This window comes from Bombus vancouverensis, chromosome 6 (genome assembly GCF_051014615.1).
Source record: "Bombus vancouverensis nearcticus chromosome 6, iyBomVanc1_principal, whole genome shotgun sequence".
NCBI classification, from domain to species: domain Eukaryota; kingdom Metazoa; phylum Arthropoda; class Insecta; order Hymenoptera; family Apidae; genus Bombus; species Bombus vancouverensis.
The window spans coordinates 9,997,951-10,019,332 of NC_134916.1; the positions used below are offsets into that span (position 1 = coordinate 9,997,951).

Consider the following 21,382-nt stretch of genomic DNA (forward strand, 5'->3'; position numbering starts at 1 on the left):
GCGCCGTCCATTGAATGCAACGCGTCGAGGACGGATTCCAATTAAACGCGCATCGAGAATGAAAAAAAAAAGAAAAAAGGAAAAATAGAGAGAGAAAAGGAGGAAGAGGAGAGAAAAGAGGGGGCGATGACCGCGATTCAACGAAATAATAGTTGCTCTCGATCCGAGCCGATCAATGGGAAACTCTTCTCGGCGAATTTCGAAGACAATGGCTCCGACAAATGGAAAAAGTACTGGTTTTCGTGGAAACTCGCGTTAACTGGACCCTGGCTATCGGTGTGACGACGCGGCAGCCAATTAATTTCTCCCGGTTTCGAATCGAATACCTTTTGTTTCGAACGCGAACGACGCATTGTCGCGAATTAACAGCGTCTCGATCCCGTTCGATTCGTGTCGAACGCGCTTCACCGCGTTCTCGTTCGTTGCGGTCAGAAGCCGTTGACTTGGGCCAAGGCGCCGGGCCGACCTTGCCGCTAATTAATTCATTTCTCGGCAATTAACGATACTGGCTCGCTTCACCGAGGCTCAATCGTTCCACGTATTCGAAATTAAGCGACGATTTCAAAAAAATCGTTATTTAGGGTTTAGACCTTAGAACTATATTGGAAGAATAGGATTTTCTCGCGCGTTAAATCTGTTCGTACCTTCGATTTCTGCAATTTTTACTACACCGATACCCGTATATTGTTTGACCCGCACTCCTGGTTACGCGGCTTTGCTTAAGAATTAAAAACACATTTTCCTTCGGACGAAAACGGTTGAAATCATCGACACGCTCTGCCATAATTCCTTGATAATACCTGTGATAAGTCTTCACTCGTCTACGTTTAAGGTAAGCGTGACTTAGAAATTGTCTGTATTCTTTCAATAAAATTGTCGATATACAGGCTGGTTGGTAACTGGTGGTACAAGCGGGAAGGGGGTGATTCTACGCGAAAAAAAGAAGTCGAAAATATAGAATAAAATTTTTTTTTTCTTTTTTAAATTCTTCCATCGAGACAACGATCTACAGTGAGATCCGTTATAACGAGACGCGATAAAGTGCACGCGTACCGAGCGAAAATTCAAAGTCGATTTTCTCGAAAACAAAGCCTCAAACGAAAAATTTTTATTGTGTATCTACGACTTCTTTTTTCGCGTAGAATCACCCCCTTTCCGCTTGTACCACCAGTTACCAACCACCCTGTATATATTTCAGCGTCGTATATCTTCGTCAGCGTATGGAATTATTGAGATATGTATAATTTTATGCGCTAGACTAGATTAGCTGCGTAGTAGTGATACACGTATGTGAATATCAGTGTGCGGAAGTACGTGTGTGCGCGGCGTCTCGAAAACAAAGGAATGTAAACTGTTCAGTCGGTTAACAGTCGGGTAGGGAAGGAGGTGCTGAGACGCGTGCAAATGTGTATCGATGAATATCTTAGAAATCGTCCATAAAATAAATATATAACTATTCTAATATTAACTCCAAGAGTAAATTTAGTATTCCTATAACATTATTTCGGCAATTAAGATCCAAAATTCCCAACAGGAATATTAAACCGCGGATAAATATTTCTTCGTATATTTTCGTATTCGTCGTAGTTCCGTTGTGTATGTAAGACTTTTGAAGGAAGACGCACTTCATAGGGGCAAAGAAAACACAAACAGACGTTCGTTTATTCCAGTTTTATTATAAAATATAATAATACGTAACATTTACGCCATATCGAATATTCACGTACTATATGCATATGTATAGTATGTACAATAAGTAAAGTGCTACGCGATTCGCATTCGCGAAGATTTCGACGGGCTGTCGTCAAAGAAGATGAATTTTCACCCCCTTGGAATACAGGGTGATGACGATTACTAGCGCCTCGTCGTACAGTTACGCAGGCCACAACTTTCAACTTCCGCGTATTATGATTCTACGAATCTCCGAATATTTTCGTCGTTCAAACGCATTTGCGAGCTACGATAAAACTCGTGAAAACGTCGAACGTAGACCGTGCAGCGCGCCAGGAGCAAGTGGAAAGGGTGCGGTCGATTAAAGAACGTTTTCACGTCGGAACGTTTGACTTTTCCCGAAAAAATATCGCTATGTTTCACGCGTCGATGATGCCTGGTCTTCGTTTTCCTCGGTCGACGGCACATCAAATGGAATTTATATCTGCGTCTGAGCAACGCGGTCGCGTTATCGTTATTTACACGTACACTTTTTCTCCACGGTTTCCTCGATTGATCGTGGGACGTTCTTCCTCTCGAGTTTGTCAAGTCGAGTTTGTTCGAATGGCTGAATATGCAAGAGACACAAGGTGATTCTCTTATTGCTTACACCTGCCGCGTTCTTTGACTCGTCTTCTACCTGATCGTGTTTTTCTCGAGTGTTACAAATTTTCGCTTTCGACACAGCATCCAAGATAGGAGGACATCGACGGTTGGAAAAATACAGGCAATCGGGTTGAGATCGAATCTGTGCTGGATTTTCGTGCCATTAAACCCTAACGATCAAAAGATTCCGCCGTTGCATTTGCAAACATAAATTGCCCACCATAAGCTAGTACTTACGCACAGGACAGCCGTGAAGTTGACACGTGCGTGTTAACACAGCAGCTGATATTTAATGCAAATTGTACGCTTTCCACCGTTTCAATTTTCAAAGTAATTTGTCATTAGATCGCGGTATTACGCGCGTCTTGTAGCGTAAAACGCTAGGGAAAGTAAAATGTAACGCGTAGGTATTGGAATACTTGTGGCCGGCGGTGTATAAATTATTTCATCTTCGTTTCTATCTGTTTACGATGGCTGTGGTTTAGCCAATTTTCCGTCGTCTTCGTGAAAACCGTGAAACAAACTATCCATCGTTAAGGGTCAATTAATGGAAGTTAATAGAAGAGAAATTAGCATTCTACCGTCGCTATCGTTCTTCTTTCGAGTAACTCGACGAGAGTTAACCAGCAAGAAGATCATCCTGCATTTTCGTACCACGCGAGGACACGCTGCTTGCTTTCGCAGGCGCTTGCGATGCTATTTTCTTCGCCTTTTTCCCTCTGTCTTTTTATCGTGTCTGTGAAAGGCTGGCAATTTGCATGCAAATAAGCAGCAAGGGGTCTGGGGAACGGTTACAAATCCGTCGCGATCGAGTTACCGTTTACTCGGCTCATCAAAGGGAGGCACGAGTTTGCGAAAACGATTGTGCTTTGAACAGAGTCGATCGTGATTTCGCGTTGCTGCCAACCGAAGCTAGAGCCAATGACCCTGCTGTTCTTTCCTACCTTGTCCTTTTACATCCAGCAGAGCTTTGCAAGTTACGCAATCGCTAGGAACTCGCTTTTCTACTTCGATCCACCCCCGACCCAACTAATTGAACATCGTTTCGTCTTCGACTCTTGCTGCTGCCTCTCGTCCGAACCGACGAATCCAGAGCCAGAGGATTCGCTTTAATTATTTCACGAATCGTTAAAGCGCTTTCAGGCACATCGACGATTACGCGTAACCTCTTATCCAGCGGATTCACGAATTGTCGAAGTACATTGGGCGAAAATCGAACGCGACGAGTGTTGCTTTGACGTGGAGTTATCAAGCTGTTGGAAAAGTTCGTAGCGTAGTTGATGATATATCCCGTTCTGATCTGGATTATTTCAGGAAAATACACAAAAATATACGTATTCGTATATATCGTTTTAATTCGTGTCCTCCTGGTTTAGTGACTTTCTAGTTTCCAACGATCATTCCGTATCCTTCAACGAATCTACGACAATCGTAACATTACGTGTCCGACTGTGCTTCACGACTCGATTCGAAGCTCTAATGTCAAATATAGACCACGTCGTACAGTTGCGATTTTGAGTGGTTGGCTAAGCGTAGGACATGGTTTATGTTTCGAATTATTACGGAATAGTTTGGTTTAATTAAACTCATCGCGTCATTACCCGCGACGCGAATCGTACGAGAAGCCAACGCGCCACGAGTTTTCTCAAATTCTGCTAAAAACGAATATTTCAAAAAATCACCGGGTAATATATTTTACGAGGAAACATGGTCGCTTAACGAGCGGAAATTTGAGCAGAGTATTGCCGAATATCTTGCTAAATATCCCATCATTCAGATGACATTTAATATATAAAAAGTACAGCCAACATATATCGCCAACATACTTTGCATATTTTCCACCCACATTTGCATATTTCGGCCTGCGTAAATATTCCCGGTTTATACCAACGATACCTTCAAATTTCTTCAAAATCTCGCTCTTAAACTCTTCCAACAGTTCCATCTTTCTGCGTCAGAATTATCTGTTTGGAGGAAATGTTTCGGCGCGTAGAAAATAGCAGCGATGCTTCGCGCGCGTTTCCGAAAGGCCGCAAAGTTAAAGTACACGCCTAGGGTAGTCGATCTAATTGCTGGTATGGGTGAAAGCACGGCGAACAGTCGGCTTGGCCGAGAAACGCGGCAATGGGAGGCGAAGCGAGGCGAGACGAGACGAGACGAACGCGGCCCGACTCCATAACGCGAACAAAGGAAAATTTAATCCGCGCGCCGAGGGAAACTATTCCGAAATTGCGTTTAGTTGGCACGCGATATACGTATATCCCGATGAGGATGGTTCCACTTGCGTCTGGTTCGTACTTCGCGCGTGCTACGCGCGGCACCGCGCGGAAAAACGAGGTCGCAAAATACCCCTCAGGAATTCCGATTATCGCAAGCCTTTTTGGGCCGCGTTTCGTTCCCTCGTTGGAAGTTCCGTGTCGTGCGATAGGAAGGAAACGCGACTTAAACCGCTGCTTTGAACCTCGAGTACGCAGGGAAAGAAGATTTCAGCTCTTCCCTTCAGATTCCATTTATCGACGTTCGATTCTGTTTTATATTTCATGGAAATTTCTTTGCGTTATCGGTGATTGTGAAAATATCGTTTGGTAACGTTTTACAGGGATTGCACGGAATAATAGAAACACCTCTTATATCTTGTATTATACAAGGTGGTTGGTAACCGGTGGTACAAGCGGAAAGGGGGTGAAGTCGAAAATATAGAATAAAAATTTTTCGTTTGAGGCTTTGTTTTCGAGAAAATCGACTTTGAGTTTTCGCTCGGTACGCGTGCACTTTATCACGTCTCGTTATGACGGATCTCACTGTAGATCGTTGTCTCGATGGAAAAATTGAAAAAAAAAATTTTTCACCTCCCTTTTCGATTGTAGCACCAGTTACCAACCACCCTGTATATGTCGGAGATGAAAGGACATCGGGGCCTTTCTTTTGGAATTTTTAGGAAGATCCCCAATACTTTAGTCTAGACTTTTTAAAATAGCTGTACATAGATAACAAAACTTAGAAGTAGTTGTTTATAATTTAATCTGATTATGTTTGCCCGAAAATTATGACAATAGGCTTGGACTCGAAGTGACACAACTGGTCGCTGAACGTAGCCACGGTCACGGGATGGACGTTTTTGCCAAACAGAGATATGGAGTAGTTGTATAGTTCTTTTTAAAGATATAGTTGATCCGAGAGATACAAATAGGTACACAGCGTTTAAGTGCAGTTCCACTTGGACTGACAGAGTTAGTTGAGTTCTATTTGTACTGTGAACAAGTAAGTTGAGTGACACTTGAATTGTGGACAAGTAAATTCAGTTCGACTTAGCCTTTGGAAGAAAACGCATTTGCTGTCCCGTTGACCGTGGATTCGTTATTGAACTTAAGATCATTGTTATTAACATCTCGAGTATCTAATCGCCACTAATTATATTTGTACCAGTAAATATCATCCATATCGTATGAGGACAATGGATGATCCAAATGAAGATTCGTTACACGCCCCTAACCGCAATGAGAGGTCGACATATATATATGACGTATAAGGGGTGTTTCAATTATTTTGTTCAAACCCCGTACGTAGTATCAACACGTTGACTGCGGCGCGAATATAATGACAGACAGAAGGAAGTTCACGAAATAAGAAACACGAGAAGACGCTGTAATTTTAGGCAGCGGACCTATGGATTTAGTAAGAGCAACGAATAAATTTAATATGACTGCTACCGCCGCTATAAACAATTTCTAATACAATGTTACTAAAATCCATAGGGTGAGACAACTTTCTGTTATCCGTTACTGTTATCCGTTCTGTTATCCGTTTTTTCTGACAATGCTGTCTAAAAGTCCAGAAGTTTATCATAGCTTGATCGTTCGAGAAAATTTGATAAAACGTGGAACCTCGATAGCCACTGTCGCAGTCAACGTTTTAATTAATGTTTTTTCCCTGAAGGAGACCAGAGCGCAACAAAGTACAAAACACGACAAAATTAACGTTTCTTCGAATAATTCCACTTGCGTTTCAGTCTGCCTGAATAGAGGACAAGCAATGTGGATCGAGAAACGTGGAACAAGGAGAAACACAAGCTTGCGTTCTCGCAACAGGTCGCGGATCGTTGGAAATCGAAGGGAAAATTCGATCGCGAGCGTACGAACAAGGATCGAGGATCGGTAAGCCGCGACGTATCGCGGCATCCTCGAGGCGTAAACTCTTAAGCGAACGAGTCGCCCAACTTTTGTTTCATCCGACTTGCATCGATAACTCGCCGCGGGATATCCGGGCTTTGGCTACTCTCGTTTTTCCCCGTGTATCCCGCGTTCCAATGCACGTCGTGGCATACACGTCGCGAATAGTAACGGTAATCTTCTCTGTTTCCTCGTCTCGCGCTTTTGGTTTATTCACGTAGCCGCTACCGGAGATCGTTCGATGGAAAAGTCAATAGGTACGTCGGCACACACCGACGTCGACCCTGTGCATCGGACTGGAACGAAAGTCGCGCTCGTTTCTCTCTTAATGGAACTCCGCCCGATGCGGTGGCTTTATATAAACGCAAACTCGTACCTTTTCGCTAGCAGCCGCGGCTCCTTTTTCCGTTGCACGCTCGCAGAGATCCGAACGATGGCTGAACTTTAGTCGCCGATCGATACGCTGATCGATCGGACTCTTCGGGCGAGATTTCCTACGGGCGTCACACGTTTACGTCCGATGCTTACGGTTAGAGCGAATTCGTGTTCCGACAGATCGTCGTTCCATCAAGCACGTACACGGAGAAATTAAATACGTAGACTGTTGCAAACAGACCGCGAATGTTCCTGCGAATGTATTTTAAAAAATGGACCGATAAACTGTTTTGTAACATTTGTAATTATAAATTGCAAAGAGTATCGTACTTTCGCTATTTCGCATGTTTTCCTATATTATACGCGCTATATGTACCGTGTGCGTTTGCGCGAAATTAAATCTTCGAAAAATGTATAAAAATCCACGGTCTACCTGTGCGCGCATAACGCAGCATCTTACTTCATCGTTCTAAAAAATGTAGTAACCGAGGAAAATTTGGGTCATGGACGTGCACGTTGACGTGGCGGTCAACGCGTTAAACACTCACACGTTCGACGCTTATCCGTAGAACATCTAACCTTTCGACCCTCGTTTCTCGTGTCACGATAGCTCGATCGGTCAGGAGAACAGACTCTCTGCCTCTCGCCGCTTTCGTGTCCCTAGCTCGCGACTAAGCACTGTGCGAGGTGTTCTTCGGTGATTCGTTCGCGGAGCAAAGAGAAACGATTCTGTGCGAGAATGCCGAAAGTCGATAAGAGGCAAAAAGGGGATGGTGAGAAGAAAGATAGCAAGAAGAGGAAATCGTGCGAGAGACACAGCCTCGTGGACAAGTCTGGATTTAGAAGGGAAGTTTGCCTGGATCCTGGGCCCTGATTCGGACAGCTCGAACCGAACATGTCGATCGATCGCTCAGCGGTCCTCCTTGTTCCTGGCGAAGAGGCAACCGTGTTCAGCCCACCGAAAGAAACTGTCCTCGAGAAAATGGCGGGGAAGGGTGAACCGAAAGAGGGCGGCGAAAGGGACGTTAAAAATGGGAAATCGAGCGTAATAATTTCCACGGGGTGTAACGGCGTAATGCCGAGGACACGTTACGACGTATGTTGGTCGAACGGCTGGAGGACGAAGAAAGCGCAAAGTCGAGGACAAGGAGCGAAAAGAGAAAAACTCGAGGCGGGCTAACGCCACGTGTACCTCGTTCGATTGTTTCACTTTGTCACTTTTCTTTTACACCGGTTCCTCGCGCGGTAAATCTTTCGTCGGCGGTCCCTCTTCTTCGCTGTTTCCGCGCGAACAACTTTCGCGTTAACGCGACGAGGAAACACCGCAATTGATTCCTCCGACGATAGGAACGAGAAGCGCGCAAGTTTTGACGTTTTAAATTTAGGTTAGAATGGCCGCGCGATACCGTCTGCCTCGATTACCATTTAAATTACCGTTCGTTTAAACCGCTCCGCCGAGTTTCATATACTTTCCGCGATACGCTAAGGAAATACAGATTCGCGTTCGAAACACTCCGTGGCAAGTTTGCGCGCTTCCACGACCGTTTCTTGCGAATACAATCTTCTCGATGTTATTTTAATAAGAAGACGGTAGTCTCTGTGGATTCGTCGTGAAAAGAACGTCGCGCGAGTATACAGGGTATTCCAAAAAGTTGCGGTTGAATTTCGAGAGCTCTTATGAAAACAGGTAAGAAGATCTTAAGAAACATAGATACGAATTGTAACCGGTTTCGAAGTTGCAGGGCGTATTTTCAATTATAAAATTCACGACGTTTCGAATAAAACGGTAGTTTCTGGAAAAGTTGCGCGTTGCCGAGCTCGCGGGCGCGCTTGTGGGCGCGGTGGTAGTCCGCTTTGCAATTAGTCCACGCCTGTCGTTAACGAGGCTAAGGAATGGTAGGAAAAAGCACGGACGAGCGAGTCACGGTTTTACAGTTACGTTTTCCGTCTAGCGGTGCACTCGAAAATTTCGTGTCTCGTTTCGCACAAAGCGGAACAGAGAGAAAGAAACAAGGCGCGGATGGGGCGAGAGACGACCAGGGGAGGTGAAAAAGCGGACAGAAACAGAGACCGTGGCTTTTAGCGATTTTATGACATTTTTCAAAGGCGCCGTTGTTTTTGCCGCGGCCGGAAAATCGCGTAACACGTGACCTCCCATCGAGTTCTCTTTTTCCGCTCTCTTTACGTCACTTTTCCCTTTCTCGTGGCCTCCACTGTTTTGCAAGGACCAACGCATAATATACGTTTTAGCCCTGTCGTACGGTTTTGTACGAGTTTCGTGTGCACGGAAAAGTCAAAACGTCCGTGAAATTCAAAGATTTGGAAACTGAGCGTTGATTTGGCCACGCGTTCGGCTCGCCGAACCGCGACGAATCCAATGTTCCGTGGTCCCGGATCGACCACGGACGAAGCTTACGCGAGAGCGCGACCGCGAGAAACCGACGATGCGTGGAACCAGAACGAGCCGGCCCCCACGCCTCTTCGAGCATCGCGGATTTAATCCACACAATGCGAGCCGGCTTCGTGAAACGCCGCGTTCGAGGGTACCTGCTCGAAAATCCGCCAGGAAAATCAAACTCCCAACAGCTGTCCTCCCCCTGGTTCCCGTCGTTTCTTCTCTCTCCCCTCTTCCCGCCTTTTTTCCTTTTCGGTCGCATAATTTTAATTGCGGCGAACCGCAATTCGACGGGCGCCTTCCATGCAAATTAGGAAAGAGGTCGATGGCGCGTCGTGATTCGTTCTTTTCACTGGACCGGCTGAATCGAGCCACCTAACCCTTTTGTTGGCGCACAGCTAACGAGCTCCGGCATAGAATTTCGAGCGCGGTTCGAGTATCGTCGACGTATCAGCCGTCGTTCGATTTTTCCAATTTTCCCATATGCTCCTCACCGATAATCGGTGACGGCGAAACGCGCCATCGCTCGACCAAATTTACTTACCGCGATCGCTCGAAACAACGAGGATTAAACGTGGAAAGTTTAGTCTTTCGAATGGCGAACTCGCGAACAAAGGCGGAGTGAAAAAGGCAACGCAGCGTGACTGTAGCCTTATCCAGCTCCGAGAACAGTGAATTCGCTAGAGAAACAATCGAAAGCTGGATACAGAGGTGGATACGGAACTCCCTGAAGCAAACTCCGAGCTGGTAGCGCTCGAATACCAAATATCAAATGCTGGTCATAAAGAACATAGGCGAGAGGAGTTTGTTTTCGACAACGAACAGGTGTCTAGAGTTCGCGTTACCTGTCTAAAGTATTCTTGCTACCCGGAACGACCCCTTTTTCGTCGGAGCCTGGCTAAACTCCGATACGGATCAGCGACCTTTCATCGCGCGTAGATGCAACGGGTATCGTAGTAAACGACACGTAAAAAGACAGAGAATTTCCAATTAAAGCGTCGTGGTAGGACGAAAATTGTCTATCGTCTATGGTCTCCTGCGCGAGAGAGCAACGCTCCGATGGCCCGATCGATAATTTCCCTATTTTTGTATAAAACCTACGAAACAAAACTGTTTCGTATAAAGTTGCGCTACAACTCGCTACTAACCGTCGACGTAAAGGAACCAAATTACGTGGAATTGGCAATTCGAGTTAACTCGTCTCTTCCGAAGGAGAGGAACAGCCGTGCCATCGGATCCAGAAAGCAAAGTCGTTTCACGCGACCGCGTTGTCACTGATTCTAGCTAGGGTTTGACTTCCCTGATGGAAATTAATCGCTGTCTGCGACGCCGAGGAGCGCTGCAAAGTCAGGTCGTGCGCGCGTAATTTAATTTAGCCGCGACGGCTGGATCGTAACGCGAAACGATTCGTTCAAATACGCGAGAATCTCGCGTGGTCTAACGCTGCCAGAAGCTTCGCATCGATTAGCAAACTAGGCTCGCTGCCTGCTGCATTCGCTTCTTCAGTCGCGTCCAGTTTTATTCCTCGATGAATCTTCCTGGAATTTCTCTTCCTTGAAACATACCGTAGACGATTTTCTTGCATTCCACGCATCTACGTTTTTTCTTCTTTTCTTTTTTTTTTACGGCGGAACTTTTTTTAACGGTGGGAGGGGGGCGGTATCGATAGGGTGTCGAGGCGAACCGTCTAACACGGAACGAAAACACCGTCCGGTGGAGCAAACGCTATGCTATACACATAAAAATTACCTTTAGATGACCAAAGATCATTCACGAATTTTTCATTGACGAATATCTCGACACTGAGCTTCAGCGATGCTACGCACGCGTTAATCGGATTGAAATCGTCACCAGTGTTTTCGTCGACTTTGGATTTTGTCAACGGTGTGCATTCGCCGACGCGAGATCGTCGACTATATTCTTCTTACAAACGACGCAGTCTCTGATAAAAAATTTGTTGGAGAAATTATCACGAGACGAAGCGTTACGAAAGAAGCAAAAATAAGACACTGTCGTATTATTCGAGAGCTGACTAACGACGACGCTAGCGTTGATGATTTGTATACCGTTGACGAAACTCAGTGTCGATGGCTTCGACTTATCGGTAAGTGCACATCGTTTACGAAGTTTGATGCAGGCGAAATACCATCGATAAAAAAACGTTGTCGATCGACCAGACGATCGGTGGTCGTTTCAAGGTAATTCCGTAACGATTCGTTCGTAAGTAAAGTGCGAGACGCGTTAAGATAGGATTTCCTATAAGCGTCCATCGTTTCTAATGCAAATGCAACGGTTGAAAATTATTTAGAAGCACAGTAGAAGCTCGTTTCTCAACAGGGGAACACGTTAGTTCGGGTAACCGAGCAATTCTAGCGATAAAGTTTGAGAAAAGACACCTCGTCTGACTAGTTCGAACGATACAAGTTGATATTCGGGAATTGTGGCGAAACAGTGGTTTCGGTATCCTGTTCAACTATTTCTTCTTCGACATTGGGAATTTAGTTTGCAACACAAATGATCGCGTACAGTCGTTGTAAGAATACGCGTACGATTAAAATTATATTCGACCGAATAACAGAGTGTGACTTTAAAAACGCTACTTTTTAAATTTACTCCAGAATTTATCCTATTATTTATCTTCTGACAACGAACGAATGAATTCACAAAAATTACTTGTTCCTTGAGAATCGAATAATAAAGATACCTAATAACAGGATCGATCGTTTAGCTTGCGAGAGGCTCGTACGTGAAGCTGAGCGTTAACTCGTTCGTACAAACGAAATTCTACTGTACGTTACTCTTCTGTCTGTCATACTCTTCTTCATTGTATTATAATACAAGTATTTTACACCGATAGGAAATCTGTGTGCGTGTAAATGTTGCGTTCGACCGAAAGACGCGTAAATGCGTCCGACGCTAATAAGAAATCCCAGCTTTAGACAGACGCCGAGATCGACGCAGTCGCGCACAAGCGTGTGACGTGTGACGTGTGACGTGTGGTGTGCGGTGTGTGACGTGTGGTGGCGTACCCAGGTGAACGCAGAGGCTCGTGGTGGTTTCTCGATGCTCGTCCGGTTCACGATCAACAGACCGTGACGAAAGAGAGGGTGGTCGTCTTCGGTGAGGCATAGGCGTGAATCGATTGGGAATATCTCGATTGTCAAATGCGCAGAGGATCGGTGTGTGGGTTGGATGACTTGTGTCGTGCGGCGCAGAAGCTCAACCCGAAGCACAGCATTAATAGCGCCACCGAGCCTACCAGCAAGTGGCTCGACCATGACACGGAACACTTTCCTGAAACAGATGCGATACGTCTGTCAGCGGAATCGCGTGTACCACGAACTTCTCACCTGTCATATCGATCTGTGACTCGATATCGCGCAGCATCTCGTCGTTATCGGATCCACGATTTCTGCTAAATTATTCCATCGATCATCGTGCGTACGATTTTCGTGCGCGCTGCGATCCACTACACGAACGTCGTACGCCGCTTCTTCTTTCGGACAGATTCAAAGCTTGCTTGAACGAGGCTGAGCAAAATTTGGAAAGCAATTGGCTACGAAATTTGTCGGTGTAACGTTCGTAAAATAACAGAAATTGTTCGCTACGAACTGGTCTCTTTAACGTAGAGTCGATGCTCTCCGAGAAATTGCTCGGTCGACCGGATGATTTCATCCGGTCGACCGATCGATCGCAACGATCGTCCCCTATTTCTTCTCCTTTTCCAGAATCGAAGTTCTCCTAAACAAGAGGGAGTGAATTTGAAGCGGGAAACGATTTGCTTGGTCCGAAAGAAGAAGAAGCCGAGTCTGATGGTTTTTCGAGCGGCGTACAATCGACGAGTTAACCAGCGCGGAAATTTTCTCGGCGAGCGTCGATCGCAGGTAGCTTAAATCAAGAGAAAATCAAGAGTTACTCGTTGTAGACGTGGCTCGTAGTTTCGCGAGGTTACAGACGCCATAAGTCTGCGGCAGCTTACGTAAGCTGGTCCAGGAATGGCTGCGGGTCAGCGCCGCGCCGACTCGCCACCTAAATGTGCAAACTTCCAAGAATCTCGTTACATTCGTAAGAGTAATAATCCCGAGATGTAGCGCAGTGTGACGTTGCTCTTTCTATACCTCGTTACAGGTAGAATCGCGCCTAACGACACCGCTCTAACGTTCGCAGCCGCGTTTTCAACAATGGAGCTTGTTGCTGGAAATCGGGTCGAGATCGGCGACGTCGATCGACGACGAGTCGAACAGCGTGCGATTCCTTGGAAAAAAGTTTGACGTCGCTACTCACCGAGATTGTATACATTGGCGCTCTTCCCGCAGGACTCCTGTACCTCCCGATTGTCCCATCCTATAGGATACATCACCAGACCGCCGCATATCATCACTGCTGTAACGAGAAAATGGTACAAGATGCATGATAATAAGTTAACCCTTGCCACTAAACGATTTAGCGTGTGGAAAGTGTGGGAAATTAATTCGGTGGAGTTACAGATTCGATCGATCAGTAGCGAGCTATCAGGCAAGCATATTCCACTAAATTTTGGTGCCCGCACACTAATTTACCGAATTACTCGCCACTCGACTAAATTACTCGACGTGTCTGTGCGAGGCTTCGCTGGATTCGCTGGATCTTCAATTTTAATTTAACTCTTAATTACAGGCCATTTGTCTGGGAGAGGAAGGAATGAGAGGAATTCGAAGTAGTATGATACAGTGTATTATTGGGTTCGACCCCTTAACGCACAGATGTTTCTACATTTACCAAAAATCCACGATTAATAGATGGAAATTAATATTGTTTCGCGGTAGCAGAAACCGAGTGAGAGACATGGCAGTAGCGGATCAGCTAAATAAATCATTAAATTTATACATATTTAAAACGTTGGACGGCCGCTATAAATCGAGCATTCCACGAGGTGAAAATTCGTAGTCGCTATAGGTCATCGAATAACGGCATGCTTGAGTGGACGGTAACAATTCTGTTTTCTTTCTCCTAATTCAAACACAGTTAACATTGTTTTACAAACAATTGTTAAATTGAAACCGTTGCAATTACTAGTACTGCAAACAGCCATTGTTGGTTAATGTAGTATAGACGTGCATTATTTCTATCGTAATTACGCATATCGTTTCTTAAATAATCGAAACATCGATATATCAAATCTTGGGAAACTTTTAATTATCGTGTCGGTAAAATGGTAGCTCTGTTGTTAATAGGCGAATAGGTGAAATTCGCAATTTACATGAAAAAACAATCAGACCGACACGGTACGTTTCTTATATTTTATATTTTCACCACCACAGTGGTTGTACACTCGTCCATTAACTAACCGGAAACTAGCCAGGTACATATATTTTCATATCGGCGGCAAATTTTCCAACTCAATTTTCTCCGGAACGAAGCGTCGCACGACAGATTTTCTACGTATTTTCGGTTCGCCTTTTCACCACTGGAACACTCCGCGTATTTATTCATCGATTATTTCTTTTTAACGAAACGTATTTCGGCCAGAAAATTTCATATGAAACCGAACTATCGTGACTCTATTCGTCATAATTAACCGCGTTTACGTATAACGAAATATTACGACCGTATCGAAGTTAACTGGGTAATCGTATCGATTGAAAAGTTTGAAACAAAGTTTGGAAAGCTCAGGATGATAAAATAGGTCTCAAAGCGGCGGTAAAAATTAATAAACCGCATTTGCAACGTCAATTCGAACAAATATAAATTTCACGATTCTCGAATAGACTGTCAACCCGATATCTACTCAAGAGTTGAACCCGGTACTTTTTCGTACTCGGTGGGTACATCAACTGGTAGATGGTTGGAATTTCAGGTATCCTCAGCATCCCAGCTTTCTGTTACCGCGAAATCGAGCCGGTAATTCGAGCCTCGTTTCGGTTTACGTGATTCGAGTAAATAAAGCCTGCGATCCGCGGTCAACCACGCGATTCCCTTTTAATCTCTTTCCTTCCCTGTTCCCTGCCCTTTGACCTCGCCGTGGTTGCGTTCTCGTTTCGTCGCGAGCGAGACGCCCAAGCTGGCGATATTTCGAACGGCCGGCCAATCGTCCTCGGTATCGACGAACCTTTCCCCGAGAGGAACGATAAAATTGCAAATTTAGGCAGCAACGCGGCCGAAATTTACAATTCGATAGCGAGAGAACGTTGGAAATCGATGGAGATTAAAATCGGATGATATGGCTGCCGGCGAGCTAATAAATAATATTACTGTTCGTGCGTATTACGGTTTTCCGCGAGTTTGTTAATAATAACAAGCGAGGTCGGTGATACGCGATGGAAAGGCGTTTTAAAGGCAACGAGACGAGAGAGCAGCGTACGATGCACGGCGCATGACGCATGCTGCGCGACCAACGAGAAAATGAAACGTGTCAACGTTTCAAAGAAGAATGATATTCGAGTAATATCCGTTTTCTTTGTGGACAGTTCGTTGTCTAGATGTTCCTGGTGAAACGTTGTGTTTTCCCGTTGCCTCGCAGACAGTAGACGTTCCTCTATTAACTTTTTTTTCTACGTGCTGTCGTTCTATCTCTCTCGCCTTGTCATTCTCTTTTCATTCATCGAATAGCTGTTACGACTGGTGATTAATCTGCAAGGATCGCTGGACGATCTAGAAACGTTGACGGTGTACATCGATCGAAACTATACGCTCGAGATGCGCGGAACGAAGTTGAAACGCGTTCGGTTAAGAATTAGCCCGATTAATCGTCAAATTTTCAAAGCGAATCTTCTCAAACACGAGGCGTCGAGCGAAAAAATCTCGTTCCCACTTATTTCGTCATATAACAGGAAAAACTTGCTGCCAACTTTCCACTCCTATACATAACCGACAATTAGACGAATAAGCGTGTACCTACACGACGACTTTCCAAGCACGATTTTCACGAAAATGAAGCTCCCGACGCAACTGCGTTATTCTTGATTTTCATCGTATTTTAAGCTATAGAATTTCCCGGACACGGCTTGTACCACGAATTTAGTTGTATAAACCGTAGTAGCACACGGTACGCCTGCGTATGAATTTTAAACCTTACCAGGCATTATGAGATCTATTATAACGTTGAACGCGATTCATCTAGCTTCAAAGTTTGTGAAACTGAAAGATAGACATCTCTGCGTATCCGAGGTAAAACTCGCCACAAAATCTAGCGTAAATCCGCGAATCAATTTACCCGTAAGGAGTAGCACGGAGCGCGGGTCCGTCGGGGATGCTGGCACAAAACCTATTGTGCAGTCTATTACGCAAGCTATTCTGCAAGCCTGTGTCGAACTTATTACGAAACTTGTTACGAATCGTGTTACAAAGCTCATTGTCGAGAAACGACGCGAGACGCCGTGCGTTATCACGAACCCAACGCGAGATGATTGTCTGGCTAATGTTAATTACAGGCTACGTTCGCCTAAGGATATCGAGCTGAGTTCGCCGTGCGTCAATTTGCTCGGTCAGATTTTTCTCGCGATACCGCGCGCCACGATCGCGGTTATTGTTTTCAGTTTTTCATCGGACGGTGGGAGACCGCGAAGCGAGGAGCACGAGAAAAAGGAATGGGACATAGCCTGATAAAGAGAAAGGGAGAGAGGAAACGGAAGATGAAGTTGGATAGTAGATTCGCACCGTGGTCTCAGCCGTATGTTATTAAAGCTTCGCCTTACGTTTATTGCCGATCGATGGGACGCAACGGAGCTCGCCATTGCTCTTGTTAAGGACACGTACCGGATGTACGATGGCGGTCGAGGACAATGCTGCTCTTGAGAAGAATCGTAGCAATGTCTGCTTCGCATTGTAGTCAGCGCTAGATTCATCGTTTCTTGCAACTGTCTTCAAGGATCGGATATACAGCGATATACGGAGTCTCGTTTACAAGGATTAGAACGATTTTATACAAGATGCGATAGTTGAGCCATATTATCGAAGACAAATTTTTACCCTTTCGCTTCGAGTGCCGCTTATAGGCGGCGACCACGCGACGAATGCTGGGTTCGGCAGCGCATCATCGGCAGGACATTTTCTGTTGATTTTATTGATATATTGGATTAATCACTTCTTAAAATTACTCATTGTTGAAATAACATCAAAACGTTCCACGCAATATATTTCAAACATCCAAACGATCGTATATTGTTTCGCGCTAAAAAATCTGTTAAATTCATTGACAGTGAAACGATATTTCATATACGGTCCTTACAAAAATTATCGTTATTTAAGACTTAGGAAAACATATATACAGCAACCACGCACACTGTGCGCATTTCTGGCGCGCGCTTCCGTTCAGTGACAATACTTCGGCGGACTGGACTGCCGAAGCGAAAGGGTTAATCGATCAAAACTTTGCACAGGTGCGACGAAAGAAGGTTTTACGAAAGTGCAAGATATCTTTGTAAAAGTGGAAGAGGGACGCGATTCGTTAACACGTTGACTGCCACAAAGTTTCTGGTCAGGCCACGTAACCCATATTCGGGTTTCGCTTATTTGACTACTTGCGAAGGATCGTCGTAGGCATTTGAAAAGATATTCCATAATAATAAATTGTTAGTTAATAATTAATTGTAATAATAGTTGAACTGTTATAAAATAAAAATACGAAAATGGTTTATTAAAAAAATTATTTAGAATATAAAACTTTAAAGCATTCTATACATAACTGAGGTTGGCCGGGACAATTTGGACAACAAGTTGTTGCTTTCTTCAAATTCTTTTGTGCCTTTGTTCCGTCCATTCGGCGTCTTTTATTTGCATAACATAGTTTGCATGCGCGTCTAATGCTTTTTCCGGAATCATTTTCCCGATCGGCGATATTATGCTGACTCCGTCGAAGACAAGGATTTTTTGTATTTTCAGACAACCCTAATAATTTTGCAACTAATAATTGTCTAAATATTCTAATATTTATATTTTTTCTCGTTGCAATTTTGTAAACCGACAAAGCGTTTACAACAGAAATTCCCAGAAAGAATCGAATGCCAAATTCTCTGTACCATTTGATTCCTCTTCTAATTGTGGTGGCATAAGAAACCATTTGGTCGGAATAATCTATACCACACTTTCCTTCGTTCTATTCGACAACAGCTAGTGCTTTTAATGTTGCGAACAAACGAAACGAAAGATCATTCTTGAGACCACCACTTGAGCGATTCGCATCACTAAAATATCGATGGGAGCACCCAGCAGAGAACGCTTGGTACTGCTGTACGCGTGGCCTGACGGAGACTTCTTTGAAAACACGCGTGGCAGTCAACGTGTTAAGGATTACGTACATATATCGTCCTCGACGATCATTTGCAGAAACTTGAAGAATTTTCCGATACCATTTAGAACCAGCAAGCGTCTCGATACCTACGTAAACCTCAATTACGTACAATTATCGTAATTAGAATCAAGTGGAATCTCGATGCTTGGAATATTGGGAACATCTCCAACTAAATATTTCAAACCTCGTATACTTCTGATCTTCTGTTTTCTCACTTTCCGTTACGTGCTCCATTTTTCAAGCTCGCTTATAGCGATTGTTGTAAGTGGAGCCTTATTGCTACATAAAACTAGACGGACCATGTTGCAGGCAACAGCTCTACTATTCTTTGCCTCTTCGCCGAAAATTCGACTTGTCTAGTTGCTCGTGACGTGCGCGCGCTTCATCGAGGAAACTCATTTACCCGTGGCAGCATCGCAAGATTCACGCTCTCGAAACGCAGCAGATATTTGACGCGCGGCGAAAAGATATTTGCTCGGTTTCCCTCGGAAAGAGCTTCCTCCGCAGCGTCGAGCCCGATACTCCTGGCAATAAAGTCCGCGGGAAAGAACGCCGTTCATTGTTCGTTGCGGTGGTGCTCGAGATTAAAAACCAGCATCCGGTCGACTGGCGGTGGCCGCGCGAGTTTTACGATAATGAAAGCGAACCGGCCGCGCTACAACCGCCCCTGAACGTGTTACACGCGCCTGCAACCGTTCGAAACGATCGTCCACGAGACGACTCGGCTCTCGGCCGTTTCCATCGCTCGACACGTTGCTTTCAATTTCACGCGAATACTTTCCAGCTTCCATTGATCCGCGAAAACGGCGAACGGCCGACTCGAGCAAGCTTTATCCGCCGCTTCAAGAGCGCGGAACGTAATCGTCCGATGCGACCACCGCTCGCGTACCGCTTCCAACGACGCGTTCCGCTCGATAGTCGGCTAAACGAAAGCGAAGATGCTTCACGAGAGGGAATAAATGTGGAATTGTTTCGAGAAACTGGAGCGAACGGGACACGGGTTTCGTTCAACCGTAACTGCTAGAGCTACATATCTATCACGAATTGCACGGTTGCACAGTGTTTGCCTGCTTTATTTTCGCTTACCTCTCGTTGATTTCAAGGACTGTCTAGGTGCGAATGATTCTGCAACAGCGTAGAACGATTGGCTGTGGATGATAGATTCTTTTGCGTTCACTTCGTATCGGTATAATAAATACGAAATTCCAGGCATCTCCATTTATGGGAACGTTCGAACGATCAATATCGTTGTCAGTATTTAAGGTCGTCAACGTCATCGAAGGTAAGAGGCCTTCTAGACCATCTATATATATTATCCGTGCGATAAACTTAGGAGGAGATGTCACAATCGTTGGGTCATCGATTTTGATAAACCTTTTTCTGATTGAATTTAGAGGAAAAACAAGCCGACCCGTATTCTGTCGTTCTTTCTTTTTTTTTTTTTTTTTTTTGGAAAATTCTAGTTATTTAACAAAGATATTAAATATATTCAGTCTATGTTGTAGGAACAACATAAATTCCTAGTAATTCCGATTACAAACAGATCTTGGTTACTTTAATAGAATTTTTATAAATCACGATGGAAATTGTACATCGACGTTGAACGTTATTCCGCCATATTGTACTGGCTATTGGTAAACCTGTGACGCTTACTTTCACCGCCAAGTAAAGATACATTCTTTAATTCATCATCGGTTATTTGCAGAATTTTTTAAAGACACGATTAAATATTCTTGGTACGCGACAAAATTCAATTGAAATTTCCCAGATAGCGCTCTTATAACGCGTCCGCTTTCATCGAATGTTCGTTTTGTTGAAAATACTAGTATTTTTCGTATTTTTACGATATGTAGCACTCTATATATCGTAAATTATATAACGCAATTACAGCAGATTAAAAAAAAAATAGACAAAGGGGAAAAATTAATGAAAGCAATGAAAAAATGATTGAAAAAAATATTCTATAAATATATACAGATGGATCTATAAAAAAACAAATAAAACGAGAAAATACAAAACAACACACAGTTATCGATCACGAAGGGCATTTGAAATTTAGAGATCAAAAAATGTTAAATATTTTACCAAATAACGAATATTCACAAAAACCACCGAATATGGGACAGCTTATTTGTTGCTTTACATTCGGCAGGAAAAGTTTTATCAAAACCGATGACCCAACGACCGTGGCGTCTCCTTATTGGTCGTTGTAACGAAATAATTTCTCTTCGTGGAAATTTCATAAATCTTTACGATTTACCCTAAACGTAATTTCTACGTAACTCTATGTTCTCCGGTGGGAAGGTTCCCGGTTTAAGCGACGACCTAGTTTTAAAGATTAATGTCAATGCTGCGTCCATGTCTCGACTGTGACAGAGAGCAAAATGGTAGAAGGTAGAACGAGACGCAAGAAAAGTCGCGGATCGTACTCACCAGCGAGCAACTGCAGGGAGCCCAGGACTCTGGTGTGCTTAGGCGTTTTCAGTATGTGCGGCAGGAAGCTGGTGACAGCGGCTAGCAGGGTGAGCGCGCCGATCAGCGCGATCGCGACACCGATTCCCATGGTGACGGTGCTCGCCTGCCACCAGGCGCTCGGAATGTCCCAAAAGCTAAAATCAAATATTGTCTCTATTGTAGCGTTGCACAGCGTTCTCGTTAAACTGCATTGTTGACAAAATTCCGAGAAAATTGAATTTCAAGTTGTAAATTAACGGGCCGAGCACCGGGGGCGTAACTTTGATTTAAAGCTAAACTCGATTTTCCCGCCGGTTTCCCCTTCTTCACCCTCACCACCCCCCTTCCCTAACGCTAGTATGCACGGTTGCGGTCATTCATTTGTCGTCGCGTTAATTGCAATTG

The 21,382-nt window shown here is 44.4% G+C and overlaps 1 protein-coding gene and 1 long non-coding RNA gene across 4 annotated transcripts in view; one reads left to right on the forward strand and one right to left on the reverse strand.

Moving 5' to 3' along the window:
• The window catches only part of LOC143302847 (uncharacterized), a 178,506-nt gene that overhangs the window by 142,862 nt on the left and 14,262 nt on the right, over positions 1 to 21,382 (forward strand). The gene's annotated exons all lie outside the window — the stretch shown is intronic.
• The window catches only part of LOC117158005 (LHFPL tetraspan subfamily member 6 protein), a 35,972-nt gene continuing 16,246 nt past the window's right edge, over positions 1,657 to 21,382 (reverse strand). The window contains exons 3-6 of one of the 3 annotated variants that reach the window (XR_013058662.1): positions 20,957 to 21,132; positions 13,540 to 13,638; positions 12,285 to 12,549; positions 1,657 to 10,985 (exon numbers count right to left, since the gene is read on the reverse strand). Coding sequence is in view for 2 of the 3 variants with exons in the window: in XM_033336427.2 (XP_033192318.1) it covers positions 12,416 to 12,549; positions 13,540 to 13,638; positions 20,957 to 21,132 (409 nt within the window). In the remaining variant the exon portion in view is untranslated. Of the gene's footprint in view, positions 12,550 to 13,539; positions 13,639 to 20,956; positions 21,133 to 21,382 lie in introns of all 3 variants that reach the window. The other 2 variants (XM_033336428.2, XM_033336427.2) reach the window with 2 other exon arrangements.